At 44.6% G+C, this 12,641-nt stretch overlaps 2 protein-coding genes across 2 annotated transcripts in view; both read left to right on the plus strand.

The window, feature by feature from the left end:
* mypn (myopalladin) overlaps positions 1-6,109 on the plus strand; it is a 13,775-nt gene extending 7,666 nt beyond the window's left edge. Inside the window, exons 8-19 of the mRNA XM_034552267.1 lie at positions 1-387; positions 933-2,018; positions 2,093-2,225; positions 2,806-2,883; positions 4,052-4,273; positions 4,368-4,517; positions 4,603-4,682; positions 4,894-5,020; positions 5,101-5,308; positions 5,428-5,593; positions 5,713-5,846; positions 5,940-6,109. The exon at positions 1-387 is cut by the window's left edge and continues 364 nt beyond it. Of these exons, the coding sequence (XP_034408158.1) occupies positions 1-387; positions 933-2,018; positions 2,093-2,225; positions 2,806-2,883; positions 4,052-4,273; positions 4,368-4,517; positions 4,603-4,682; positions 4,894-5,020; positions 5,101-5,308; positions 5,428-5,593; positions 5,713-5,846; positions 5,940-6,109 (2,941 nt within the window). The remainder of the gene's footprint in view (positions 388-932; positions 2,019-2,092; positions 2,226-2,805; positions 2,884-4,051; positions 4,274-4,367; positions 4,518-4,602; positions 4,683-4,893; positions 5,021-5,100; positions 5,309-5,427; positions 5,594-5,712; positions 5,847-5,939) is intronic.
* Positions 6,110-10,497: 4,388 nt separating this feature from the next.
* atoh7 (atonal bHLH transcription factor 7) lies at positions 10,498-10,929 on the plus strand. The gene has a single exon (XM_034552634.1). The coding sequence runs from the start codon at positions 10,498-10,500 to the stop codon at positions 10,927-10,929; it is 432 nt and encodes a 143-aa protein (XP_034408525.1).
* The last annotated feature ends 1,712 nt before the right edge of the window (positions 10,930-12,641 follow it).

Below are 12,641 nucleotides of genomic sequence, written 5' to 3' on the forward strand. Positions count from 1 at the left end.
TCCTGGATCCAGTGGACCACATCCAGAACCACAGAGCCGCGGACAGGTGCTCTCGTACCCAATACCCTTCACGTCTCAATTTGCGGCTGAGCAGGAAGCGTCCCCACCTTCGATGACATCGCTTGACACGAGTCCCAAAGTCAAGGGGACCCTAAACCATCAGAATGGGAGCCTCGTTGTGGTGCCCCTCCCCGATCCCCCTGCTAACTCCTGCCTAAAGACGGGTGCCCCGACGAACCACAAAGACTCCCGCGTCGGCTCCAGGGTCGGCCTGCGTGTGCACTTCAAACTGCCCGAAGATGAGGAGGATGAACAAAGTGACGCATCCAGCCAGTTGGATGAGGTTCTCAACAGAGGACCACCACCAGTGCTGGCTAAACCCAAACTGTGAGTGGAGCAAAAAAAAAGCACACTCTTTTCAGTGGGAGGTTCCTCCTCCTCTAGCTCTAGTAGTCTGTAGTCAGTTGCAATTTATAATTGAATGCATGCAGGCTTCAAATGTGGACCTTCCGGCTTTCCAAAACAAAGGATGGCATTTTCTATTTGTAAGTGTACCTTTATGTATCGGTGTCCATTTCATATTTCTGATAATCTTTTGTGCTGAGATGAGCGGTTTACTGCTGTTTTTGTTCATCGTAGGCTTAAAAGACAAAGATGAGAATGACAATTTGTCCTGTATTGTTCTGTATAGTATTAATTTGACAAAAACAAAAGAGCGCCTCCTGTTTAGAATGAAAGCTCAAAGAGCTTGGCCGGTGTTTTGTTTGTAGGGTGCCCATAAAAGGGCAGAGGATTCTTCGTGCTGCTCATTCCTGCTGGGCTTTACAGTGTGGACTTAATTTATGAGAGCACTGAGCCGCTCTCACTTTCACCATGTATAGTGTCATTATTTTAGAAGTTTCTTTTTCTTTTCTTTTTGCTTTGATCATCAGGGACCCGGTCCAGCTTCAGCTCCTGCACAATCAGGTCCTCATGGAGCAGCTGCAGGAGACCGAACCTCAGACCCAGACCCAGCCTCAGACCCACAGCCAATTACAGATCCAGATCCAGCCCGAGGTCCAAGGCTTCAACGAAGGTCCTCTGTGGTCACCCCGAGTGCAGCGTGAACCCCATCCGCCACTTTTCCAGCCCTTCCTTAACACCACGTCGCCCCCGCAGCAAACGCCCCAGTCTGCACCTCCGCTGACCACCGCTCCCCCTGCTCCCTCTCTGAGCTCCGCTCCAGCTCTCAACACCACCTATTCGCCTCTTCTCGACACTTATCCTCTGAGCTCCCCTCCTTCAGTTACTCAGCTAAAGACTCCTTCCCTGTTGACCTCTCCTCCGCCTGTCCCACAGCTGAAAACTGCCCCCCCTTTCAGTATAGCTCCTGTAACCCATATGAACACCATCCATGCCTCCCACCTCAACTTCTCCCCTGCAGCTCTTGCCAGAACTGCACCTACCCCCCAATTCTTCCCTCCTCCTGCACCAAAGTTCAGCACGACCCTTACCGGTCCGACCTCGGCCTTAGAGCAGATCACATCTCCTGCTGCGCTACTGAGAAGCACCCACGCCTCCCTCATGAACCTCACCGCCACCTCCCACACCTTCAACTACGCCCGGCCCAAAGAGTTCATCGCTGCTCAGGCCTTCTCCCCAGTCAGGAGTCCTTCTCCGACAGAGTCACCGGTCCCTCTGCTCCAGGAGCTGGCCGCTGAGCTCAACTCCTCCGCGGCCAGCTCCCCTACTCTCCCACCGTTCTCCCCGCCACCCAGGATCTTCCCCACGAGGGTGCTCAAGTCCCCCACCAGCCCTCCCTCCCTCGTTTCCTCACCCACAACGGTGTCGGCGGCCTTCCTGAACAGCCTGTTCGCCATAAGAGCCCAGTCGCCTCTCCAGGCCTCCTCTCCCACGTCCAGCAGCTCCACCCCCAGCCCCATTCAGAACCCCGTGGCGTTCCTGAGCTCCGTCCTGCCGTCCCTGAGCCTGAGTCAGCCCACCAACTCAATGGGCCTGCCCAAGGGAGCTCCTTTAGGGTACGGACCACGATGCTCACGAGATTGGTGACCTGTCCCGCGCTGCAATACACTTTTCCCTTCTGTCTCCTCAGGTTAAAAAAGAACGTCCCAAAGGTGCACCTCCGGTCGATTGAAGACATTCGCGAAAGCAAAGAAATTCTTCTCCACGATATTGAGAAAAAGCTTCAATTTAAAGACTATACTCCACATTTTGCACATCAACAGGTACGACGTAGTCTCCACTTTTTTTCACTGCTTCAGTTGCAGTGATCTGGTGAATAAATACAATAATGCAAACACATTTATTTTCCATGAAGTCTTTAGATAGGAAGTGGATTTCCTTGCTCATAAATGTCAATAACTGATCTGTTTGTTGACGGGATTTACACACATTCTAACTAAGGCTTTAAGTTATGTAGTCACCGTATGTTAACCAATGACTGTGCAGTATTCTCACCTGTCTCCAGGTTTCTACTCATTAATTCATTTTGAGATCTTTATACAGTATATTTTTGAAAGATAATAAAAAACAGATGTTTCAAAGGATAAAGGGACAACAAATCGCTCCGATTGAACCATTCAACAGAGCATCGGCCATCATTTCCTCCCCAGTTATATATATATATATATATATATATATATATATATATATATATATATATATATATATATATATACACTGTTGTGTGCCCATGTAGCGTAACAACATGCTTATTAACAATTTGCTTGTGTGTTATTCCATCAGTAGGCCTCTATGTTTGTGTGTAGACGACGTGTGTCTTCATCCATCCCTATCCTCTCATAGAAGCTGAGTAATGAGGGGAAAACAGCGAGCAGACCCCTTGGACCAAACATTCCTGCTACTGTCATTAACTATGATGAGGTACAAGGATCTTCCCGTCCCAAGCACTGGTTTGCTCGAGGCTGTATGGGTTATTAAAATGTTTCAGACCGAGATTAAGAAACGTCATTGTCTAAATACCATGGTTAATATCTCTAATCAAGAATTCCAGCTTCTGTACTAATATATAACCTGCATTCAGTGTTGGGGAGTAATGAACTACATCGTAGTTTTAAAGGGATAGTTCACCACAAAATCAAAAATACAGCGTTTTCCCTCTTGATTTTGGGGTTAACTGTCCTTTTAATCTACACTTTGAAGCAGCTTGCTGGTTCACAGCACATTCATACTGGCACAGTGATGATTCAAGTAGTGACCTTTCACCTTTTGTGTAGTGCAAATGGACAGGAGTTCATTGTTTTCAGAAAGTTTAGATGTTTTAGTTGTTGAAATTGAACAAGAACAACCATTTTTTTTAAAAGTTCTTTAGACAAGCAAATAGTCTAAATAGTTAAATATATGTATGACCTGTGAAGTGCTTGCGTGTGAGTTTTATGTACCATATTAAGTAAAATCTTTACATGTACATTAGTTTGAACTACTTTCTCTAAGTTGCTTAAGCCGGGTAGCTTTGCTGTAGTTCTAGTGTTCTAGCGACTCTACTGTTGTGCTGTGCTGTTTCCCCTTAACTCATTGTATTTTCCCCACTGATGCGTGCGGCCCCTCACCTGTTTGCATTTCAGATTGTCCCAAAAGGCCAACATGACATATAGTCCACCCTTTTTAAAACCAAAACCGACCTCGACTCACAAACGTGCATTTTGCTTTTTTTCGTTTTCACACTCGTTAACGATCTCCTGCTGGCTTCGTCTCTCGACTCTGCAGTTCACCTCTAGAGTTCATCTTCCCTTTAACCTTCAGCCCGGTTTTTGTTTCGCCAACCAGGAATGACACCGCCAGACGGATGCCATGCCACTGCATGATAATTATCCCCAATCGGTTTAAAGTGACAACAATAGCTTTTTTTTGTTATTTATTGCTACTTTAATAACACGGATGCCACATGTTGGTAGATGCACGTTTATATCATGTTCCTGAATATTGCGTACCTCTCCAGGAGCATTTGTTGCAGTGTGTTAAGCTCCGGATGTGATGCAAACGTGCACCGTGGCGATTACTTTCACGCGGTGTGGTTTTTTTACTTTTCCAGGCGTACAAAGTGTCCAATTTCGAGCAGAGGCTAATGAGCGAGATCGAATTCCGCTTGGAGCGGACGCCGGTGGAGGAGTCGGACGACGAGGTGCAGCACGACGACGTGCCCACGGGACGATGCATCGCGCCCATATTTGACAAGAAGCTGAAGAACTTCAAAGCCATGGAAGGCGTGCCTGTCACCTTCTCGTGTAAAGTGTTGGGAATCCCATCTCCAAAGGTGAAGGGGTCAACAACTGTGCTGTAACAAATGGCGGCGTGCTCGTGTCACTTTCGTCTCCTCTAATGTATCCTCCACATGTGTGTCTCACCAGGTTTACTGGTTCAAGGATGGCAAGCAGATCGTGAGGAAGAAAACCCATTACAAGAAGATAAGAGAGGGCGATGGGACCTGCGCTCTACATATCGAGTCCACGACCAATGACGACGACGGCAACTACACCGTCATGGCAGCCAATCCTCAGGTGATGCCTCACACTTCCTGTTCATACTGTCAACGCCTTCTCACCAGCAGCACAATTCCGATATTTGATCTTTAATGCCCATCAGGGACGAATAAGCTGCTCGGGTCATTTGTTAGTCCAAACGGGACCTCCCCGAAACCGCCTGACGCCCGTTCACTCTCAGAGGTGAGCAGGACTGAGTGTGCACTGTGATCTGCAGAGGTAAGAAGAAGCCCTCTGCAGCACGAGGAACCAGACGGTTCTTGAGTTTCCTCCCTGGCAATAGTAATGATTTGTGATTTTGTGTGCGTCTAAACTAAAACGCTAACATACACCACGTTAAAGTCCAAGCGTGCGTTTGCGCCCCACAATATGCTCTGCTCACGTTTTCTTTTAGGGTGCGAGCCCGCATACAGGAAGTGGAAAGCGAGCAAACCCAGGAGCAATTCTTTCGGCCTCACTTCCTCCAGGCTCCGGGGGACATGCTGGCTCATGAAGGAAGACTATGTAGACTAGACTGTAAGGTAGGCAGCAGGTCCTGGCGTGCACTCCAACGATATAACATGTTTGCATCTCTTTACTTTGACTTTTCTTTGTCCTACAGGTGAGCGGCCTCCCCAATCCAGAGCTCATGTGGTTGGTCAACGGGAGGCCAATCTATCCAGACCATTACCACAAGATGTTGGTGCGGGAGAACGGCATCCATTCTCTGGTCATTGATCCTCTGACACAGAACGACGGCGGCACGTACACGTGCATCGCCAGCAACAAAGCCGGGCAGAGCTCCTTTAGTCTCGAGCTTAAAGTTGTGGGTAAGGACTGGATACGGTCAGTGTGAAGGAATGAATTGCTCATACACTAAGCAGTTGAATAGTGTGATGTCCCATGCCCTGTTCGGAAGTTCTTGTAATCCAAGTCTTGTCCGCTTCAGAGAAAGAGATGAAGCACCCTCCCCAGTTTGTGGAGAAGCTGCAGAACATTGGTATTCCTGATGGGACACCAGTCAGGCTGGAGTGCCGGGTGGTGGGCATGCCCCCTCCCGTCATCTTCTGGAAGAAAGACAATGACACCATTCCTAAAACTAAGGACAGAATCAGGTCAGTAGGAGTTCTGAGCCTCTCCGTGTAGCTGTTTTTGGTATTGTGTATTGCAACCTAATAGTATCAAAGATACCTATTGGAACTGGAATGAATTCTCCACGCTCCGTTTATTTCAGCATGACCCAGGATGCAACCGGATATGTGTGTCTCCTCATCCAGCCAACGTCGAAGGACGATGCTGGCTGGTACACAGTGTCGGCAAAGAACGAGGCCGGAATTGTGTCCTGCACCTGCAGGCTTGATATCTACGGTGAATATGCTGTACAGCTGTGTGACTATCGGCTTTATTGAGCAATGTGCCTCGTTTTTGGTAGTAATCCTAGCTGTCTGCTGCGCCTTTTAGCCCGGTGGCATCAGAGCATCATGAAAACGGCTCCGCGTACGGGCAGCCGCTATGCCGCTCTGACGGGCCAGGGGCTCGACATCAAGTCGACTTTCCCCACGTCGGAGAACAACCCCATCCTGTTCTCCAGCTGCCCTCCGGAGGTCATGCTGGAGAGCGAGGAGCTGTGACACTGCAGCGTGGCGACCCCCCCCCCCCCCCCCCCCCCCCCCCTTAAGAGTTCACACGCTGGGGTCAAAAAAGGGGTCAAAGGAGAACGGCGAGCAGACTGCCATGTGATGTGTGTGTGATGCGTTTGAAGTGACGGGTGGTTGTGTTAAAGCTATCGGCACTGATAGTGGGTTTGTCACCATTCCTATTTACTCAAGTCATAGAAAAACATGTTTCACAGACAGAAAAAAAACAACGATTTGCAAAGTCTTAGGTCATGAGCCATCAGCTGGGTGGAGTCGTGTTTCTACATCATATTTATCTGCTGAATGTTGGTGACGACGATCTGTTCTTAATTGTTAGTCCTGTTCTCAAAGTGCTTATTTTTACTGCAAATAATATGTACCTGAACTAGTCGTAATAGTTTCTTTTGAAGTTTATTTGAACATGTTGATAAATATAAACATATTTATTAATAATCACAAGTAGTTTAGAGTATATTAATAGACATTTGAATGTGCCATTTAGAGCGGTTTATTTAAATGGCTCCAGCAAGGTGGGGTTCTTTCTACATTTACTGAGATAATTTCTTGATGTTCATCACTGGTTCATATTTTGGCACCTGTTTTTTTTTTTGTTTTTTTTTTTCCCCCATGTGCATGCATGCCAAATGGTTGATGATGATGATGATGATGATGCAATATTGTATACACACCGTGTCTGCAGTCATAGTAATACGCTGTTAGGTGACTCTCATTCACGGTTATAGTTGAAACACAAAAGATTTCTTCAAATATGTTTTGCTTTCAGGTGATTGAATTCATCAACGATTTATCTCGATCAGTTCGAGACGCGTGACCAGAGCAATGAGTCGGATGGGACTAAGAGCTCTCTGTTTGATGGTAAGACTTTGAAATGATACCAACAAGGTTATAATTCAACTTTGATAAAAGTGGGTTTGAAAAAAAATATTGAAGAGAAGCACATCCTAAACTGATGTAAAGTTGCACTTTGTAAAATAGTTTTGTCCCTCTCAGAATAAAGTTATATTTATTCAAATGAGTGATATGTTTACTTTGCTGGTGGGTATAATTCTGCATGCTGCTGCGTCTTAAATCTTTACTGATGAAGTTCATGGTGTCTCGTTTCTTTCCTTTTTAGGTTAATGCTGGTAGAGACGGGGGAGGAGCTTATATGGCACACACACACACACACACACACACATAAATAAATAATCAGATAAAGGATGTCCACAGTGTGTCCACAGTGGTTGATTGGCTGTGGGTAAAAAATGCCATTTTCTATGGCTGGCTAACTTGAAGACATTTGTTAAGTGGTAATGATATTCCAACATGATCCCACTGTGAATATGTATACCTTTTTACGTTAGTTAACTTAATATAGATTGTGGGTTTGATTGACAGCATGGGAGGGGACGGGAAGCTGGTGCACGCAGAGTCTCCAGGTCTTTTTATTTTAATATATAAAATGGATAGAAACAAATACTGCCTCCATAAAAAGTCCTCCTCCCTGGGTTGATGGATAGTTTGCTCTGTTATTAATGTCATTAATGTTGAAATCTAAATCATTGCCGAGAGCTTGTTATGACTTTGCTGCAATTGGATCCCTATTAGCTTAAACTTATGCTAAATTCAAACCAAATAGGAAAGCTCTGAAGCCAATTAGGCATTGCTAATAAGTCCAATTAGAGGGGAAGAGAGTTCAAATAGGCATAAAATTGCATTCACCTTATGTGACCTAATTAGACTCGGAGCCTCATCTGACCAGCTGCCAAGCCTACTTGTTAACGGAGTGCTGTGTGTGTTGCTGAGGAGTAAATATCTGTGGGCTTTGAATGAGTTGGGTTTTGAAAATCCAATATTTCTTTTATTCATTAGTCATAACTCACTTATACTGAATCTCGCCGCGATGTTTCAAATACAGTTTTCACATTTTCTAATTCTGCTCACTTGATTCCTGCAGTGTCGACACAATACTATTAATAACAGTAACCTCTTGAACCGGTAAGAAAAGTTCCCACATTGGAATCGTGACACGTGTGATGCGTTCGCCGCTCTGCTCATTCAAATGAAGCGTGAACTCAGCGCTGCTGCTGCTCTTTTCAAACTAATCCGGTGCTGTTAATGAGATTTATCAAGTCAAACCACACGTATGCACACAGGGAATCCTTTTTCCTACACTTTCTCCTGTACTGAAACATACGCGTTGTGCCATAATCTCCATTTCTCCATAAGGAGAGCTGGATTTCCGAGGGCGCATGCTTCTGTCGGAGCAGACGGGTCACTCCTCAGTTGTGACATATGGCTTTTGACGGAGAGCATGGCTCAGCCACCAGTGCTCAGACAAGCCAATCATATGAGCGGTTGTGAAAGAAAATAGGGTGGAAGACACGTAAGGGCCGGGCCACGTCTGAGACGAGGCCCTCAGACAAGCAGCAGCTGGCAAACTACATCAATCTGTAATCAATGAACCAACTGGTAGATGGGATTATATGCCTAATTGCACAGCTAACCGGTCCATCCCAAAATGACCAGACAGCATCAGCTTGTGTCCATGACCCAATACCAGAGACGGGCATTAATCATTCATAACCTGCTTGGAGAGACAGAAGCCCACAAAGGATGGCACCAGAAAATAAAGCAGAATTCAGATCCTTTACTTCAGTAAAAGTTCTTAAATACTTACAAGTAGAAGTATTACAAAATGCATGTAGGTATCAAAAGTAGTCATCCTTTTTACAGTGCAAAAGTGTCACATGTTATTGATGCATTCATTTGTAAATTAATTCTGTAGTTGGTCAAGATTGAACTAATCGGAACTCGGATGGATATTGTATTTTATAACTACTAGCTCATTGTGTTATACATAAAGTCTGATTAAAGTAGTTTTTTGTGTGACTGTGTGTGCTGACAGTCAACAGTGTGTGTGTGTGTGTGTGTGTGTGTGTGTGTGTGTGTGTGTTTAACAGAGGACAATGTTCAGATCCTTCCTCCTGAATTACACAATTTAATGTTAGCAGATGGGAAGGAGAGACAAATTATTCTGTCCGTCTCATTCTTCTCGGACCACCACACAGATCAATTATTTATTTCACATGCGGTGCACGAGAGGGACATTAATGCATCCCACATACTGTGATTCATTACGACCGCAGCACTGACGAACACCGTTTCTGACTCATGTCCTTTAAAATACATACAGTAGAAGAACCGTCGGCTGTTTTACATGTCCACAAAGTGCTCTCCAGAATCTCAGACGGTGCAGTAATCTGTGCACCATCTTGGCCCATATTGTTTGGGAGCCATAATCCCCCCGATGTGCTATTAAAACCCCTCAGGTTATGGGCCACACTTCCACTTCTGTTGCCTCAGGCTAATCTCAGATTATGGTTATTATCGCGTGCTGACCAGTTACATGAGAAGTGAAAGGGCACTTCTCGGTGGCTTATTAAAACTTGATGGTCCAAGAGGCTTCCAAATATTTCTGATCTACTTTTTTTAAAGTAAAGACACCTGGCAACTAAATATAACAATGATTTAGTATACAAGGTTATTCAAATGTCCATTTAAAAGCTGAACATATTTTAACTTATGGACTCGTCAAGAAATAGAAAACTATTAATTATATGAGGCGAGATACTCTATTCTATACGTACAAGTACAATTTAAGTATAGTGATATTTTAATTAGATGAAAAAGGACACTAGTGCTTTTATTTATATTCTAGAAAAATGCGTGCATAGTTTAATTAATTTGCTGATGCCTGACAGTACAAACATTGCATAATTTGTATTGTATTAATGTATATCTCAATTAAGAGTTTAGACCTTACATGTTAATTGCTTGGTTTCTATTGACTCTCTTCAAAGTGTGTCTGCACTATCAGCTGTGGAGAGTTGTGCTTCCAGATGGTAGATCTTTGGTGTTTGGGACACATGGCTCTGAGTGAAGCCACAGAGCCCAGCCCAAGATAATTGGAATTTCATTAAGGTTTTGTTTGTGTGTGTGTGTGTGTGTGTGTGTGTTGAGAGTGGGTGTGGGTGTTTATGAGTCATTATGGGTGTGTTTCTCTATATGCAATATTGAGGATGGGTGGTGGGGGTGGGGGTCCATGGACTCCACCTGCTGCCACCTGTTCTTCTGCTCCGTCTTATAAAAGCTGCTCCCTCCACTGTCTCCGGGATCACAGGCACCTTGGACTCTTCAGGCTGTCCACTCTCTGGAGTTACACACATCTGACACAAAGGACACACATCTTGGACCTCGGCAGGCGATAACATCGAGGAGACCTCCGAGGAACCCCGAGGAACCCCGAGGCCCAAACTTGTAGCTCGTGGAGTTTTTGTGATCGGAGGACATCCAGCGGTTTGATTCTTCAAGCGATCGTCATGAAGTCCCGGCGACCCAGCTGCACTGACTCTGGATCCGAGTCCTCGGAACCGGACTCCAAGAGCCCGGAGAAATACGAGACCGTCACGAGGCGACGGTCGGCCGCCAACGCCAGAGAGAGGAAGAGGATGCAGGGCCTGAACACAGCCTTCGACTCCTTACGTAAAGTGGTCCCACAGTGGGGCCAGGACAAACAACTGTCCAAGTATGAGACCCTGCAGATGGCCCTCAGCTACATCGTGGCCCTCAACCGGATCCTGACAGACGCCAGGAGACACAACGCTCCTCACAGGCAGTGGCTGGACCTGCAGTTTGACTGCGTGCAGCCTGAAAACTACCCGTGCCTCCTGAGGTACGACTCCCCCACTGACCAGGACTACATCCACTCGTCCTTCTCGTATCAGTTCGACGGTCACCAGGTCCACGCATAAACCGCTGCCATGTGGTAGATCATCAGTCATGTTGTTGGATGTGAGTGACAATGTGAATATTTCTCCTCCAGTCAAGGAGAAAGTAAATACATTTGTATTGCATTATTTTTTCTTCTTCATTATTTTGTCTTTTTTTTTTTTTTTCTTTTGCAAGGAAAGCCATCAATGTTGAGCTTTTTTTGTTCTTTTTTTTTTTGTTCATAGTATAGCGATGACAAAAATGTGATGTCATTATGACGACCACTAGATTGTATTGAAGACGCAGGCAATGGTGTATTATTTTTGGTGTATTATGTAAGTTATTTGGATATGGCCCTAAAATGTTGTGCAATGTTAAATGGATTCTGAGAGGATTTGTGGTCTTTGTTGCGTAGTTTAATCCAATATGTAACTATTTTTTTGTCAAAGTGTAAGTATGTTTGTAGGGTTGAAAAATAGCTGTTATTTTTCACACGCATACCTCTATTTTGTTGAATTGTGGGTTTTGATCAAAAAAATAAAACTATTTTGTACGAAAAAGCTTTTCTCTTGATCTTCATTATAGCAACAAAGGGTAATTATGATGGTAAAATGTGCAAATTAGTATGTGATGTGCGTTGTACTGTATCTACTCTATGCAGTTACATTACACGCCAAGTAAGCAATCTTTAACTACACTTGTTAAAATAATTTTCCCTTTGAAACCTTTAAAAGCGATTTTAATTGCAAACTATAACCCTGACAAATTGAAAATGGTAATAGCACAGTTTACCGCATATGCATACCTTTTTCATTCAAATAAAAACAGGTATTATCTGGCATTGTAACCCTCACTTTGTCTCCTCTGTGTAGGTAATACAACTTTAAACTAATAAAACAAGGGTTGTCGAGGAGAACAACTCATTTACAGCACGTCCTTTGTTTTGTGTGTCAAGTGCTCAGGAGGAGAAATGGCCGCTCATGTCTGCACACTGAATAAATCCTCCTTTTGTCCCGAGCTCCTGCGCTCCGAGATAACACTGCTTTACGTCAACGGGGAACCAAGATATAAACATTTAAAATAGACTCATGTTGGGGGGGCACACCAAGTGGAATCACTATTCTTTTCTTGAATATTCTCTTTCAAAAAATACGTGGTTTTTTTTGGACGTTTTTAAAGTATTAAAGAGTTATGATTATATTACGTAAGCTAAAACACGACGCCATGTGACCCGCAACGGTCCGTTGCAGGAGCACCGCAGCTACAGATTTAAATGGCAATCATCGGCCTCTGTAAAGTGATTGTCATAGACTTTTTCTTTTTTTTAAAGTTTGAACGGTGGCACAAGCCACAGCAGATTAAGGAAGCCTGTGTGCCAGATCCTGCCACGGCTTCAGAGGGGGAGCAGAAAGTAAACTCTATTGTCTGGTAATGGCTCTGTGTAATCGCTGTGTTCACAGCCACTGAAGCATGAACGCTCACAGCGGGACCCAAACTCTATCTGCATTAAGTATAAGACATCTACAGCAGTGCATTAAATGTATTGTCCAGCTGCTAATGCGCTATACGCATCTTATTTGGGTTATAATACTTGGAATTGGGTTGTTTCTAAATCTTCTCATCTTTCTAAATATACAAACACACCCACAAATATGGATAGATATCACATACCGAATCAAAGAAGGGCTCAATTAAATTAGTACTCATTAGTTTATCATTGTCGAGGAACACTTCCTGTAAATACACGAGTGGT

Source organism: Cyclopterus lumpus, chromosome 15, assembly GCF_009769545.1.
Source record: "Cyclopterus lumpus isolate fCycLum1 chromosome 15, fCycLum1.pri, whole genome shotgun sequence".
NCBI classification, from domain to species: Eukaryota; Metazoa; Chordata; class Actinopteri; order Perciformes; family Cyclopteridae; genus Cyclopterus; species Cyclopterus lumpus.

Coding starts and splice junctions, on each gene's coding strand:
- atoh7 (XM_034552634.1), top strand. CDS start 10,498: ATGAAGTCCCGGCGACCCAGCTGCACTGACTCTGGATCCGAGTCCTCG.